The following is a 16,468-nucleotide window of genomic DNA, read 5'->3' on the forward strand; positions in this document are numbered from 1 at the left end:
TCTAAGAGTTTTGAAGCCAGTGCTTAACCCTAAGTTATATATGTGCTATTGCCTGTTGCAGACCATATATTACTAATCAGTTACCCATTTGGAATTCACTGATTATCTTTTTATTGTTACTACTATTAAAGTTCTGTTGGTAAAATTTGTTGTAAATGAATTTGAGAAATCATTAAGATTGTGAAAGGTTTTTAAAATGAGGTGTGACCAAGGTTGATGGCTGACTGGGAGCTAAGTAAACATATCACTCTAGTAAATTATGGGTAACTAGACCAAGTTATATGTGAGTCATTTCAGCTCATCAATGGCGTTCTTCAGTTACATAAGAAGTTAATCTGAAAACTTGTAGTTAGTGATATGTTAACATAGTTCCTATCTCATAAGAATTGTAAGAGTGAACTTCTTTTGACCAGATGTGACCACAGTTGTTTAAGGATTAAGAAAAGAAAGGCTAAACATTGGTGTTCATTTTCAGTCTCTGAAGACTAAAATATAGAATAGTAACCGTTCCTCTATGGCGTAAAGGGTTCCCTAGCTAAAGAAAGAAAACTCGCCAGATTAAACTCAGTATCTTTTTAGAAACTGGGTTTTTCCTTAACACTCACACCTTAGCAGCAGTCTTAATCTGGGACTGATCTCAGCAATGGGTTGCTCTTAAGCTGAGATGTGGGAAGTCAGCATGTCAGAGGCCACTGCTACCTTCGTCAGCATTGCTGAAGCTTTGGGAAGAGGAAGACTGTACAGTATTCTTTTTTAAATTGCCTGTTTAGAGATTGACTTTAATTTTTATAATTGGTGTTACTCAAAAACTGTGTTCTGTAAACAAAATGCTTGTTTTTATCATTTTCAGATGATATGAAATTATCAGAAATAGGCTATCCTTTGGCCAGAAACAAGTTGTTGAAAAAAGAATTGTCTTCTAAAGATGTAGTGAAGACACTGCCTAAAGCCCTTAAACGACAGTCCAAACAAAGCAGTTATCTGGATGATAGCACAAAGGAGCTTTCCCCAAGGAAGAAAGCAAAGCTAAGCACAACATCAGTTGAGAACTTGGAAGATGATATGCAGATTGACTGTTTGAGTGAGTCAAAGCATACAGAACTGCCATTTTCAGAGTCATTTGCCTCAAAGGATTCAGTACCAGTGTCTACTCTCCAGAAAGGGACCAAACCTATTCAGGCCTTGCTTGCAAAGAATATTGGGAACAAAGTGACCTTAACAAATCAACTGCCCCCTTTCACAGGTAGAAGTGTTCCTGCTGTGGAAAAGCCAGCTCAGTCTCCTGCAGAAACAAGCCCTATAAAGCCAGCATCGAGCTGCCTCACCAGTACAAAAGGACCTTTACAGATGGTTTACAAAATGCCCTGTGGTCAGTGGCTGCCAGTAGACCTTCATAGTAGTTCTGTCAAGATTCAGATGCAGCCTGTGGTGGATTCTAAAACAGGAGAAAAGATCATGCAGCAAGTCCTTATTCTGCCTAAGAATTTTGTGATTCAGCACAAAGAGGGAAAAGCAGTTGCAAAAGAGCTAGCAGCACCTCAGCAGAAGGGTGCAGAGCAGTGTTCCTTAGTGTCTGTTCCTGTCACCTCAGGAGGGACAGTTTCTACCCAACTGCTTAATACAGTTTTCAGTAAGACAATTGCTCCTTCATCAAATGTGAGTGCTAGATCACAGCCCCTGTCACCTGTAACCTCTGTAAGTAATACATTATCATCACCCATTAAGACTAGCCATTGCGAAGCAGGGAAAGGCAAGAGTGCAGTTTCACCAGCCACATTCCCCCAGCCTATTACTTCACCCACCATTTCCTCAACAGTTCAGCCTCTGTTACCAGCAACAACACTAAGTGAATGCACAGATCCTGGCAGTTCCCTCACCTGTTTCTCCCAGCAAACTGTTGATTCCTCTGAGGCAAAGCAAGAACTCAAAACCGTATGTATCAGAGATTCGCAGTCAATTCTTGTTAGGACTCGAGGTGGGAACACTGGAGTTGTCAAAGTACAAACTAATCCAGAACAAAATTCACCCAGCAGTTTATCTTCAAGTTCCCCTTTCACCTTCGCACCTCAACTTCAGGCATTTCTGGTGCCAAAATCGACACCGTCCCCTGCTTTTTCACAAGGAGCTGGAATGACTGCTACATCTACTCCCCCATCTTTCAGCCAAACGCCTACTTGTGTTTCTATTTCATGTGGCTTTCATCCATCCATGGGGAAAAATCTCAAACCCGTGTTAGGCCAACCCTCCAGCAGTGGCTGTGTGGACCCCGTGACAGAAAACACCTCACACAAGCCCTCTTCACCCTTGAAACCCTCCATTTCTCCCAGCTCGCTGCTACCATCAACAACAAATAGTTCAGTTAGTGTGATTAGCATATCACCAGGGAATTTCGGGCAAACCAATACAAATGTCATTCACACAAAAGCGCAACAAGTAGATTATTTCACAAAAAGTTACCAAGTTACAAGATCGGAAGCAATAAATGGAGATGTTCTCAGTGAGACTCCTGTTCAGAAACTCATGCTAGTGTCAAGTCCGTCGGCTCTTCCTTCCAGCACTGCGTCTTCAGTTAATATGGCACCAGCACCAACATCTACGAGTGTTTCCACCCAAAAAGTCATTTTTATTAATGCTCCAGTTCCTAGTGGCACTTCAGCCTCAGCTATTGTTGCAGAATCATTAAAACAGACACTTCCTTCTCCCTTGAATAAAACTTACGTTAAGACTCCAGAGCAACCCCAAATAGTACTAATTCCGTCTACATTAGGAACACCAATAAAAATCAATTCTTCACCAACCGTGTCTCAGATTAAAGATGTGAAAATTGGGTTAAACATAGGACAAGCAATTATTAACCCTCCAGGAAATCTGCCAGCTATATCATCAGTTAATATATTGCAAAGTATAATGCCAAAAGGAGAAGACAAAAGTAGTAAGGGCTATGTTTCACCCTTGTCAACAAGTGGTAACTCAGTCCTAGCAAGCTCAAGTATTGTGAGTCCGAATCTTCCTCCTGTTAATGAGTCAGTGGTTTCTGCAGCAAGAGCTACAAACATGTTTTCAGGAACAGGAGCAAATGTACCTTTGAGTTCCCTTTCAGTGACCTCATCCTCTGCTTCAGCTGGGACTCGACCTCCTGTTTTAGTCAGTGGAACTGATACCTCTTCAAGAATTATGCCTGTTTTGTCAAATAGACTTTGCACATCAAATCTTGGAAACACAGTAGCTATATCAACTGTGAAAACAGGACACCTTGCATCATCTGTTCTCATTTCAACTACACAACCCACTGTGTCTCCTAAATGTTTGACATCAGCTTTGCAAATCCCTGTTACTGTCACCCTACCTGCACCTGTGACTACATCTCCAAAAATAATCAACACGGTTCCACCTTCAGCAACAGTACCAGGAGCCACACGCCCTGTATCTCTTTCCAAAAGACAGTTTCAGTCCCCAGGGACTTCAACTACAGTGCCAACAAATTCAAACACAAATAAACCTCAAGCTGAATTACCATCTCTCTCACCAAGTCCAAGTAAAATAATTACTACTTCCAACATTGCTTCTATGCCAAACCAGCTTATGTCCCCTTCGTTAGTAAAAACAGCTTCTGGTAATTCTGCTGCAGGTGGCTCTACCATTCACACTTGTACACCACCATTAAATATAACTAGTCTGGCAGGTGCCTCCTTTAGTGAACCTTGTATTCAGCAAAAAATAGTTATCAATACCAGTACACCTTTGGCACCAGGTACTCAAATCATGATGAATGGAGCCCGGTTTATTGTTCCACCACAGGGTCTTGGAGCAGGGAGCCATGTCCTCCTTATCTCTACTAATCCAAAATATGGGCCTCCCTTAGTTCTTAACAATCCCCAAGGTATACCGACGACACCAGTAGATAATCCTGTCCAGAAGATCATACAGACATCAAATCATTCTCTAAGTGGCCCGCCTTTAAAGCATTCTGTGAGAAACTCTACAAAGATTGTAAACTGTCTTGGAAATCCAAGTTCTTTCCCTGCAGTACATTCAACACCACAGATGGTAAACACACCTGCTAAAGTTTATGTCCCACCTGCACCAACGGTGCCATTGACTTCAGTGATTAGGTCCTCTCCAGCTACTCTTTTGGCAAAGACATCTTTGGTTTCTGCCATTTCCTCCAATAATCCTCCACTGCCAAGTAGCACATCGGTATTTCATTTGGATACCTCTGTCAAAAAGTTACTGGTTAGCCCAGAAGGAGCCATTTTAAATACCATAAATACTCCAGCATCTAAAGTATCTTCAATGTCTTCATCTCTTCCTCAAGTTGTTGTATCTGCTAGTCAAAATCCTGCCTCTGTCTTCCCTGCTTTTCAGTCATCTGGTTCAGAGAAACCTGACAAAGCTGCATCTTGAATTTAGACTAAATGAGCCAGTTTTTAAATAATGGGGCATTGTTTTAACTCCCATAAAAATTTAACTGTTTATTATTCTGTTGAAAACATGCTGTTCATACGTGTGTGTGTGTGTGTGTGTGTGTGTGTGTGTGTGTGTGTGTGTGTGTGTATCTTCATTAGTATGTGTGGTGTGTGAGTGGGTGTATATGTATCTTCAATAGTATGTGTGGTGTGGAGTGTGTGTATATGTCTTCATTAGGATGTGTGCTGTGTGTGTGTGTGTGTGTGTGTGTGTTATGTATCTTCATTAGTATGTGGTATATGTGTGAGTATGTGTATGTATCTTCATTAACTTGCACAAGACTTTGTTTTCTTGGTGGGGGGGATGTCTACCATTTTACTCATTGGTGTGAAGATGTTTTCCAAGGTTCTTTGTTCAAAAATATGTCATCAAGATTTACCTGTCTATATAACATAAATTGAACAAACTCAAGTTTGACTAGTTTAAGTAAGCTAGCCTTTTCATAATTATATTGATGTTTTTTCTTAAATTTGGACTGTTGTGGTGTATCTACAGTATAGTATTCTGTGTCATTGGTGACATCTCATTTTTGTTTCTGTAAAAAAGAATATATATATATATACATATATATATTTATGCATTAAGAAACTGCAGTCCATGTTGTAAAATTGTACATACTCCTTAAATTCCTAATAATCTGTACTAAATATATGTACAAAGAACAATGCTGTCTTATTTATGTTTTGTTTACATAATGTATAGTTTTTTAAGTATTTTAGTAATTTTGGACCAGTGAACTGTTAGCAACAATGCAGAAGAATCTGCATATAATAAACTGAGTTGCTGTATTTCTGTGTTTGAATACCGTTTTTAAAATGTGTTCTTGTCCATTGAAAGAGTACATGATATAAATGAAAACAGTCCTTTAAAAATGTGTTAAAATTGGGAAGTTTATAGAAATAATAGCACTTGCACACTCTTTATACTTGATGAAGCTTCCTTTCATGTATCTTATTTTATTTCCACAGTAATCTTGGGAGCTGAGTGACATGTCCAAATTTACCTGGTTCGTGGAGAGTGGAGCAAGGGCATGAATCTGATGCTTCACGCACGCTCTCCCAGTAGTTGTACTTGACTTTTGTTTTGAAGTTTTCATTCAAGATTTTATGGTTCCAGACATTTAAAAAAAAAAAATAGAGGAAAAAAAAACACAAAAATTTGTATTGACCAGAACGTGTGTTGTTTTCAGATAAGAATATTTGGTTTATGTCTCCACATCCAAAACATGTTCCTTAAAACTTCTTTATTTTTTAGGTTTCTCTATGCCCCTAAATAGGCCTGGAACTTTCCATATAACCCAGAATGGCCTTGCCTCAGCTTCCTGAGTGTACCAGGATTAGAGACAAGTACCGCCATGCCTCTGGAGACTTAATTTGTTATAATCTGGGTTCATAACAGGTTGCAAAAGTAATCCAAAGTGGTGGTGTTACCCTTCACCTTTCTTCACATTTCTGTTTAAACTGAGGTCTTGGTTCATTGTTAATGATTTTCCAAAACTATGTTTAAGTACATGAATTTCTTTGTCATTTGAAATGAAAAGTGAGCAAAATGATTAATGCTCTTTCTCCTTTCACTCAGATTATAGAGCAACTGCTCAAATTGTAATACTGAAGCCAATTCTGTTGCTCAGTTAATTTGACTCAGGGCTTGACTTTGTAGAGCTTGAGAATGTGCCTCGTTGTAAATAAAAGGTAGCTTTGTACTTACTGGAGCTTCGTTACCTTATTAAGATACCAATATATACATTCAACTTAAAATATTAAGCCTCATCACAACATTCTGCTCTAAAATTTGAAATAGTAGAAAGAGTAGGCTTAGGCCTCAGTGGGTAAGGGTGTTTGCCACCAAACCAGAAGACCTTAGTTCAATTCCTGTGTCCCACATGATCAAAGGAAAGAACAGGCTTGAGCAAGTTGCTCACTGAGCTCTACACACACATACACAAAATAAATACTATCTTAAGATAAATTTTTATTATTAAAAAAAAGGGGGAGCTAGAGAGTGGCTCTCCTGTGGGGGGGGGGGGCTAGTATTGATGGTGTAGCAGGAAGCAGAGGCCTCAGACCAGACCAATGACTTTTTGTAATGAACACTGACAAGTAAAGATATATGGATAAAAGGTTTACTGCTCGACTCACTGTGTCATGCTACAGCTTCTATGATGAGACTTTTTGGGGGGGAGGTTGACTTTTTAATTTTACATATCGATCCAAGTTCCCTCTCCCTCCCTCTTACCCTCTCTCCCCGCTCACATGTACCCTGACCACCCTCCCCTCCCACCCCCCACCCCAATTCCACATGTAGGGCAATGCCATCCAGGTGGGGTCATGTAAATCTGTCAAGTCATTTGAAAATAAAATAAATTTTATCTTATTGGGGAAGGGGCTTGCAAGGGCAAAGGGCAGATACAAGGGGTGGGGAAATGAATGGGATTGAGATGCGTGATGTGAAAGACACAGAATAAATAAAAAGTTTAAAATAATCTTCTCACAAAGAAATCAAATGCTCCCAGATCATCCATGTGAGTTTACCCCTCGACGATGATGGTTTAAGAGCATTACTTCCAAGACAGATAACATGCATTGAAGTATTTATTGAAGCATTTGCAAGGTTTCTATTTCTCACCAGCTTTCTATTTCTCAGTGTTCCTCTAACAAGAATTCAGCACTGCCTGTTAGTAGAGGTGCACATTATGTAGCATTCTAAAGAAAAACATGGGTGTCTACCAGCCTTAAAGCAAGAGTGGGAGGGGAATCATCAGTTGCTGGCTGGCTGGCGCTCAGGGTGAGTACAGTGGTGGCGGTGGTGGCGACTGGTCCGAAGAGAGCTTCTCATAAGCAGGTGGAGCATTGGGAACCTGTGAGGATGAGGCAGGTAGAGTGAGCTTGTCAGCAGTGTGTATGTTGTGGGGAGGGATGGGGTATAGGGCAGCGCAGTTTGCAAAACCTTCATACATATTTCTTGTCTAATGGAGTGATTGTTAAATTTCACAAAAGCATATTTTGAAATGTTGGTGGGAAGGGAAAATAAGAGATGAGAGGCTTCCAAAAATCTGAAAGTGGATTTATGTCTAGATTATTCATGTCAGAATTTCTAAGACCTAACCAAAGAATTCTTTTTTTCATTTGTTTAACTTTACTTATTTACATACTTTGCTCATGGGGGCAGCACCTGTGCCACGGCATGCATGTGAATGTTAGAGAATAATTATAATTTGGGGGATTGGTTCCCAGATGGGTCCCAGGGATCAAAGTTGTCAGGTTTGACAGCAGGTACCCACTGAAGCAACTCACTTGCCCATATAGGACTCTCATTATTGGCTGTAAAATCTAAATATAAAAAGATGCAACTTAACAAAACCTATTTCCCATTTTGTTTGCTTTTATTATAAAACATACAAAACAACAATTGTTATTTTGGCCTTTGTGGGGGGAGGGGCAGTCATGTGGGTTCAATCTAGACCCTCGTGCATGCAAAGCAAGTGCTCTTCACTGAGGAGTGGTCCCAGCCCTAATTGTGACCATTATTGGCCAATGAAGAGTTTAGTGACATTAAGTATATTTACATTGTTTTTTCAATGAAAATCACATCATTCACTGGAGATGAAAGCAGCTGATGTTTCCACCTACCACGGGCTGATGGCTTTTCTCCTCATGAGCAAGACTGTCACATGAGCATTGCTCACCAGGGCTTCTTCCCTTTGGGGTATTCTGAGTACCAGCATGAAGCCTTTTGTCCTGAAGTGTAGTCATTGAAAACGTAAACCAATGAGAAATGAGTCCATTAGAGAAAAGAGAAAGCAAAGGACACTAACTGCCTTCTGTCACTTGCTGTGTTTCCTAGGGCCAGTCCCTTTACATCTGTGAATCCTCCTTGCTAGATCTGTAGTAGCAAGATGGTTAAACCCACTTCTCAGAGTTGTTGGGACTAACTAAAGACAGTGCCAAGGCAGTGCCTGGTACCAACTGTCCCTCACTGGGAGGTTTTGAAGAGAAGGGGAAGACAATCTACAAAATGAACAATTTGGGGGTGGGGATGAGATGGGGCTAGAGAGATGGCTCAGGAGTTAGAAACATTTGCTTCTCTTGCAAAGGACTGGGTTCTGTTCCCAGCACTGGCTTCGTGGCTCACTATCACCTATCACTCCAGTTTCGGGGAATCGCAACGCCCCCTTTTGGCCTCTGTGGGTACTGTGTGCATGTGATGTTCTTTCATCCATGTAGGCAAACACTCGTAGTAGAGAGTGGGGGTGGCCAGAGAGATGCCTGCCATTAGAAGCATTTACTACCGTAAAGGGCCTACATTCAATTCCCTATACCTGCATTTGGTGGCCCGTAACCCCAGGGACAACTGCTCCCTGGCCTCTATGGACACGGGCACTCTCTAAATCATAACCACACATAGACACAAACGTACATACGATTTAAGATAAGAATAAATACAAAAGATGAAGACGTGCTAAGTAAAAATCAATAAACATTGTCTTCTGTCATTCTTTGTCATGACTAGGTGTAGAGACAATAAAGTTTGGAAAAGTTAATATCTAAGGTCACTAAGCAAGTCAGTGTTGGACAATAAAGCCAAATCATGATGCCCTACAACCAAGTGACTCTTATGTGACTGTTAAATGAGAGAACCAAACAGTAAAGAACCAATTGAGGTCTCATCACTCCATGCCAGAGGTGTACGGGTGGAGTAGGGTGGTGGAAGGCGGGATCTCTCCCCTCAGCCTGGACAGTGGCAGTATCCTGTGGGCAGGAATTCTAGACTTAGGCCAATCTTGGGTTTTCCTGCAGTTTGTTTGTAGTCTTCTTGTCCATACTTGAGTGTGAATTCACCAGAAGACTCTGGTGAAGTGTGGGTCCCAATGTGCCTTGCCTGTTTGGTTTACATTCTGGACCCTTGGCCAAAAAAGGGCAATTAGGGAAAGAGAGACACAGATGGCACCCGGTTTCCTAGAAAAAACAGAACATTCGGTTGGGAGACGAGTGTGGCTGGGCTGTGGTGGCGCACATGGTTAGTCCCAGCACACAGGAGGCAGAGGCAGGCGTATCTCTGAGTTCAAGGCCAGCCTGGTCTACAAGGTGAGTTCTAGGACATCCAAGGCTGATACATAGAGAAGCCATGTAGAAAGAAGAAGGAAAGGAGGAGAAAAGGAATGTGAGTAGAGTCCAAACCTGGGGACTTGAGGCGTGGACATGCCAGGGAAGCATCCTAGGCTCAGGGCTGGAACTTGGAGCTCAAATGTCTTCTAGGGAGCTCTAGCTGTGGCTGGTACTGGTGGAGTTTTGTTAGGGTCTCCCTTCTTCCAGAGAGAACAGAGAGAAGCTTTTCTGCAGCCATAAGAAGTGTGGATCAGAATCGCAGAGGGTTCCCACCTGTGTTCGGTGCTTTGTTTTTTAGTATACTTTTGCCATTTCTATGACAACGTAGTCTGATGATTCTATGACAATTGAATTTTGAAGTGATGTGTTTGGGAGGGGGTGCTTTATTATCTTGTGGTGACCTGAACTCTGCCCTTCTGCCTCAGCCTTCCTTAGTGTATAAATTACATACAGGCGCCACCATCCCTAGATAGTGGTTTTAATTTCTATTTTATTTATGTACTTTTATGTTTATGTGTGTCTTGCCAAAATGTATGTCTGTCTCCACCGTGTGAATGCTGGGAACTGAACCTGGGTCCTCGGGAAGAGCAGCCAGTACGCTTAACCACTGAGCCATCCCTCCCATCCAGTGGCTTTCGCTTTTAAAGATACGTTTTTACTATTTAGCAATTGGTTTTCCTTTGAGATCACATGTTTTTCTACCTTGCTGTACCTTGCTAGCCCCAAAACGCCCAAACTTCATTTGGAACCTACACACATGTTCAGGTTTTTAAGGCCACCCTCTAATGTTAGAATTATGACAGGTTTGCACATACATGCTCTTTACAAGATCAATAGACAATGGATAAATAGCTGACGGAAGCATATGCTCCTTAAGGACCTATAGACAGATGAACAAATGGCCAAAGGAATAATATTCAGTGGTACACCCTGATGCTGCGGGAAGGTGGCTTTCTCATGCTGATGTGATCATCATCAGGGAGACCTTGGATGTCATGGTACGACAGAGTTAGTGTGACAGTTAGAAGAACTTGGAATTCAGCAGGGATATGGCACAGCAGAGAAGAAAAAAATGTTTGCTACCCAGGCTAACAAGCTGCGTTTGCTCCCAAGCCCCATATGGTGGAAGGAGAAAAAACAACTCCAAAAAAGGTGTCTTCTAGCCTCCACACCCATACCATGGGACGTGCATATAATGCATGCTCATCGCCAGAGGTTCGGAGGAAGAATGGGACCCTGCGGGGACCATTACCCTCAAGGTTCGGTATCCACTTCGTCTTCTACAGTACCAGCAGCCAAAGAGCAGCGCAATTCCCAGGACCACAATCAGAATGCCAATCCCCAGAGCCCTGGACCAAGAGATAAACATGTCCAACACAGCTCAGAAGCATCATTCCAGATGGCAACGAAACAACCAACAACTTTTCCCTTTTCATGGTTCAGAAAACCATCTTCCGGTCTCCAAATGGTTTGCCCTTTTCTACACAGGGTGCCCAATGAGACTCCCAGCTCCAGTATCTAAGGACAGGTCCTAGTTTGGGAACCTTTATGTATGGAGCACCTAAGTCCCAAGCATAAAGGGTGCCCTGGCACCTGAGCCTAAAAGGGACAGTTTATTTCCTGAAGTAGAATCGCCTTTTCTTCACAACACAGCTCTTTCAAAGCAATTTTCCAACTTGATCCAGAAAAGGGAAGTAGAAATGAACACAGACTATGAGCAGCTGTCATGACCCCACAGCAAGGAAGCCATCATCATGTCCACTTCACTGAGGAAGAAAGAAATTGAGAGGACCAGTGACTTGCCATCCAGAGCTATCACAAGGCAGAGTTGGAGTCTGAGTCTGAGGCCATCCCTGCCCCGCACTCCTCTCTGGTACCCTGTAGGCCCGGGGGGAGAGTCTGAGCTGAACCTAGTGCAGTGAGCCACCATCACTTATCTGTGTATCTGGTCCTGGGCATCAGCGTGCTGTTCCGGGGCTCTGGGCCAGCCTCTGTGACCTGTGCCCAGAGTTCCCTGTGAAGCATTACAGTTGCTGCAAAGGCCCCTGGAACAGAGGCGTGTGTTTCTGCCCGCCACTGCCAGTCAGCTGACATCTGCCTGATACTCAGCGTGAGCCACACTGAGGAATAGACACAGTCTGAGACTGAACTTGCTAAGAAATGCCGAGCTGGGGGGATGTGTATTACACTGAGTGGCTGCAGGGTGCAAGTGTGAGAAGGAGGGAATTGTGTCATTACCACCTACCTTCATCTTAAGGCTGCCAGGGCATCAAGCTTTATCTGTCCAACTCTAGATGGGATGGAGAGACCCGGGAGGTGTCTCTCCTAGGGAAGCTCTGCCCTAGTCGTGTAGGCCAACCTACATGTAGAGCTATCAACTGCATGACCCAAACACCCAGGTCCTGGGCACTGGAACATCCTCTACACCATTCTGTGCCCGGCATTGTGCTGTCCAACCCCGTGTTTCATTTTATCTTCACAGCCATCCTCTGACCTAGACATAGTGCATTTTACAACCAACATTAGGCTGCCAAAATGCTCAAGGCTGTACAGCCAACACATGGCAGAACTAGCAGAGTAAGTAGTACTAGACAGCCATCAGGGAAGCTCTAGGATTCAGGCCAGAGACCCAGGTCCACTGTCCAGCACTTTACTGGGAGTAGAAAAATTCCATCTCTAAGATGACGCTGACTCAAGGAGGTTTCGATGGCTCTTATGATTGAAGGCAGCTGACACAACCCCCAGCAGGCTGTGCTCTGAAGTTCCCCTCTGCTCGCTCTTTGAGTGTCTTGGCACAGACAGAGCTCTGTTCCAGCTCTTTGTGCACAGTCACATTGTGCTTAGAATACACACGAGTGACTGAAAGTATAAAACATCAAAGAATGCCAGATAAGCCAGAGGAAGCCACTGAGGACACAGGGTCCCTCAGTCACCTGAGGTGTAATTAAAGTAGAGATCCTGGGGCCCCATGTCTGGCCTAAACTGAGTCTTTGTAGAGGCAGCACCTAGGAATCTGCATTTAAGCTAGCTCCCTGGATGGCTTATCCCCACTCAAGTGTACTGAACCCTTGTCTACTGAGGCTTCAGACAGAGCTGTCAGCAGGTGGATAGCCCTTTTTGACTGGTTATGGGAATTCCTTCATAACTTTCTTCCTCATTATACCCCTGGCAAATTTCCAAGGAGGAAAAATATCCTCTTGCGAATCTCAGAGATGAATTACTTCAATGCAGACGCCTCTGCTTCCCATGAGTCCCACCCTCTAGTTTGAATAGGCAGCCAGATGAGTGAGGTCCTGATGCTGCTGGCCTTGAGCGGTGATTTTCTTGTGCTCTTCATTGGTCTTACTGCCCTGCACACAATCACGTACCATGGTGTTTCAGGTACCCGATGATTGCTTCCTTCAAGGACTGAGGTGAAAAGTGTCATTGCACTGTGCTGGGCCCTCTGGTGATGTCAATGGGCATGATGGCACCCACACATGAAGATGGAGTGGCTGTTTTTCTTCTGTACTGGAACCCAGGACCTTTCCGTGCTCCCCTGACCTTGCATAAGCACTTTACTCAGGATGTAAGAGAGAATGAGCCTTCAGTGAAGAGGTTGCTTAACGTGAGGCTAATAAGTCAGAGGTGCCCTTTTTGTACACTGTTGCCCCCAACTCCAAACCCACCCGTCTATACTCTCCCTGCTCTGGGGTGCTGCCACTGAACCCTGCAAACCTTACTTCTGCTTTGCCCGCAGGCCCCTGCAGAATGTCCCAGAAGAGCCCCATTTACATTTGCTCTGTTCAGCATCACCCATAGTCCCTCATCACACTGCTAGTCAGCTCAGTTGCCAGCTCTCTCCTGGCCGCTCCCAGAGCCTGCCTCTCCATGCTGCTACCAGCTGATCCCCCTGGCCAGAGGCCTGAGCACACAGGAACCAGCCGACAGAAATCCCCCCTTCAGTCATGTGGGCCCCATTCTGTGGGGTCTCCCTCCATTTTAGACTCTGATGACCCCTGCTTTTCCATGTTCTCGTCCAGCTCGTGAGCAGCATCCTGCAGTTTTGCTCTCCCCCCCCCCCCGTGTTACTTCTGTGCCTTTGTCTCTTCAAGAGCCCTGCCTGTTTACCCAGTTCCTCATACTGAAGGTGAAATGACTTATTGGTGTCCATCTTCCTTCCTACACCCAGGGAGTAACTTTGCATTGGCTGTGGGGCTGCTATTCGCTTCCCAGGCTGGGAATGATGGCTGCACACCACAATGGTGTCAGCCTACTGAGCTGACAAGGCCTGCCTCCAGTTTCCAGCTTGGCAGTTCAGTTCGATGATCTCTGGCCCCTCCTCTCTTTGAATGGGACTATGCAAACATTTGCCTTTGTTAGCTCACCAGCTTAGTGCTTCATGGGCAAACAGAGCTGCACTTAAATCCCAACATCACCTCTGAGCCTTTTACCATATACAGCAACACAGCAGGCAGACACGGGGGTCATGATGTGGAGCATAGAGACAGCCTTCCCTTGGGTTCTCAGTTTCCGTTGAGGAAACCCAAAGATGAGGGCATCCATCTTCACTTAGGTTGGCTATGCTGTGATATGAAAAATCCCCTGGGAAATGCCCCCTCCCCCAGCTTTACTCCATGGATGGAATCTGTACCTTGTTTGCTGTTTGACACTATGTAAGATTTTTCCAGAAGCTCTTTCTACAAGGGAAGCAGGTCTGCATGGGTTCTGAACAGATGGCCTTAAAGATGGTCTAAATCGACCCCAGGTCTAAAGACCCTTTCATGGCAATCGAATGTCAGATATTCTGCAAATCAGATATTTATTTTATGATTCATAAGAGTAGCAAAACTACAGTTATGAATTAGAAGGGAAATAAATTTATGATTGGGGATCACCACAACATGAGGAACTGTATTAAAGTGTATTAGGAAGGTTGAGAACTACAGGTCTAAATCAAAGCCAGGTTGGACTCCATGCTCGGGTTCCCTCCTACCACACCCTTCGCATTCCTAGAGTTACTTCCTGCCTAACTCTCCCAGTGGACTCTGGACCTTTTCAGAGATACCGAACAGTATCTCTAAACCATGTACTTAGTTCTTAGAAGTAATAATCGCATAAATGCTTATCGTTAATTAACTCAGAAGCCCAAACATCTTTCTGTAGGATGGCACTGTGGTGCAAAAGTCATGGCCTCCGTCTTCAGCCTGGAGTCTGCATGTAGGCTGAGACCCACATCCATGCCCCTCATCCACGCTCACTCTTTCGCAATTTAACACTTTTCTGTCTACAACATTCCTGCAGGAGTCCTGAGAGGAGCTGATGGGCTAGCTTGAGGAAGGAAGTGTCTAGGTCCCGGATAGAGGTTTCCCAGCTCGAAAACCAACAACCAAGGCCCGAGAATGCAGACAAAAATAGCAATATCTAACTTTTCTCACTTCTGCCTCCTGACAGTTTGGGTCCAGAGAAGTGTGAGTGAGACCATTATAATGCCAGCAGCTCTCCTGGTGGCAGTGGTTGGCATGTGTGGGTGGGAGTCAGCAGGCTTCATCTGCAAATGGCAAACTGGAAACCCCGGAAGGTCTGTTTTTTAACTTACTCTTCGGTGGTGACATAAGAGTGGCTGTGGTCCTTCCTGGGGTAACCAAAGTGGGCCTCTTCTCGTGGCATTGTGTGGACTCAGAGCACAGGACACCTAAAGGAAGGAAACGTGGGCATTGTTTAGTGTGTCCAAAACATCCTCACACATCTCACAGGGACACAGGGAGACTGTACCCAGGATGGGTGTCAGCTAGCATACCCTCTGGGTCCTCTCTGTGGAGGTCCACACCTCCTGCCATTAATTCCAAGAGCTTTAGAAATAGCTTAGGTTTCTGACACCTTCTAATTACTGGAAATTTAAGTTCCAAGAAGAAAATAGAAACGAAACAAAGCACTTTAAAACCGAGCCATCATCCAGGAGTGTGCCTCCCAGGCCTTCAGTCTGACTCTAGGATAAAATCAGGGAGGATTTTATTTGTTCTTTCTCTAGCTTTACTGGTCTACGGGCAGCAGTTAATAGAACAAGAGGTGGGGCTGAAGGGGAGAGTCAGTGTGGAAAGATGTTTGCTACACAAACTGGCAAAGAATTGACCCCCAGAACTTCAGGTAAAGGTGGAAGATGACTCGTTGGCATTCATTGCCTTCTGAGCCCCACACGTCCACTGTGACACACATTCACACACACACACCCCTACACATTTTATAGTATACATTTTACAAGAAATAAAAGGAGTTAGGTAATGGTGTACACTCTCAATCCTGGTACTCAGGAAAATGAGGCAGGAGGATCTCTGTGAGTCTGAGGCCGAGGTCGGCCTGGTTTACAGAGCTAGTTCCAGGATAACCATGGCTACATAGAGAAACTCTGTTTCAAAGAACAAAAATGAAGATGCATTGCATTTCTCCAAAATCACCACTGCCGTCTGTCTCTGGCCAGGCGGAAGGTTACAGTGCTCAGTGAGATGTTCCCAGGTGTGTGCACCAGTGACAGTGTGTCTTCCAAACCCGTCTTTCAACAAGGGAACCTGGCCTTTTTGGCTAAGTACACATCACCCAAGACAAACCTAAAAAGGCCAGGGCCTCATTTCGTCTAATAATTTGTTTTTCCTCCCATTCAACATGTAATTCAATTTCTATCTATCCAAGTCTAATGGCTAGGAATTAAATTTTTTTTTTTTTTTTTTTTAGACAGAGTCTTGCTATACTACCCTGGCTGTTGTAGAACTTAATATGTAGACTAGACTGACCTTGAACTCATAAAGATGTATTGTATGAGCCTCTGCTTTCCAAGTGCTGGTGTGCTGCCACCACACCCAACACGCGCGCGCGCGCACACACACACACACACACACACACACACACAGAGAGAGAGAGAG

The 16,468-nt window shown here is 44.0% G+C and overlaps 2 protein-coding genes across 3 annotated transcripts in view; one reads left to right on the forward strand and one right to left on the reverse strand.

Moving 5' to 3' along the window:
• Positions 1-4,520, forward strand: part of Kiaa2026 (KIAA2026 ortholog) — a 73,292-nt gene extending 68,772 nt beyond the window's left edge. For both annotated transcript variants that reach the window (XM_051199940.1, XM_051199941.1), the window contains one exon: positions 851-4,520. In XM_051199940.1, coding sequence (XP_051055897.1) covers positions 851-4,404 — 3,554 coding nt within the window. In that variant the 3' untranslated portion in view covers positions 4,405-4,520. The remainder of the gene's footprint in view (positions 1-850) is intronic.
• Positions 4,521-7,246: 2,726 nt separating this feature from the next.
• On the reverse strand, positions 7,247-15,249 carry Mlana (melan-A). Its single transcript, XM_051199797.1, has 4 exons — positions 15,151-15,249; positions 10,825-10,921; positions 8,097-8,204; positions 7,247-7,324 (listed from the first exon to the last, which is right to left on the reverse strand). Exons 1-4 carry the CDS (start codon positions 15,219-15,221, stop codon positions 7,247-7,249), a joined length of 354 nt encoding a protein of 117 aa, XP_051055754.1. The 5' UTR covers positions 15,222-15,249.
• Positions 15,250-16,468: the final 1,219 nt, after the last annotated feature.

This window comes from Phodopus roborovskii, unplaced genomic scaffold (genome assembly GCF_943737965.1).
Source record: "Phodopus roborovskii unplaced genomic scaffold, PHOROB, whole genome shotgun sequence".
NCBI classification, from domain to species: Eukaryota; Metazoa; Chordata; class Mammalia; order Rodentia; family Cricetidae; genus Phodopus; species Phodopus roborovskii.

Excerpts from the sequence above, each read along its gene's own strand:
- Mlana (XM_051199797.1), bottom strand. The coding sequence starts at position 15,221 with ATGCCACGAGAAGAGGCCCACTTTGGTTACCCCAGGAAGGACCACAGC. Across the intron at positions 10,922-15,150 it reads TCTTATGTCACCACCGAAGA|GGCTCTGGGGATTGGCATTC; the intron begins GTAAGTTAAAAA and ends CTCTTGGTCCAG. Across the intron at positions 8,205-10,824 it reads GTGGATACCGAACCTTGAGG|GACAAAAGGCTTCATGCTGG; the intron begins GTAATGGTCCCC and ends ACTACACTTCAG.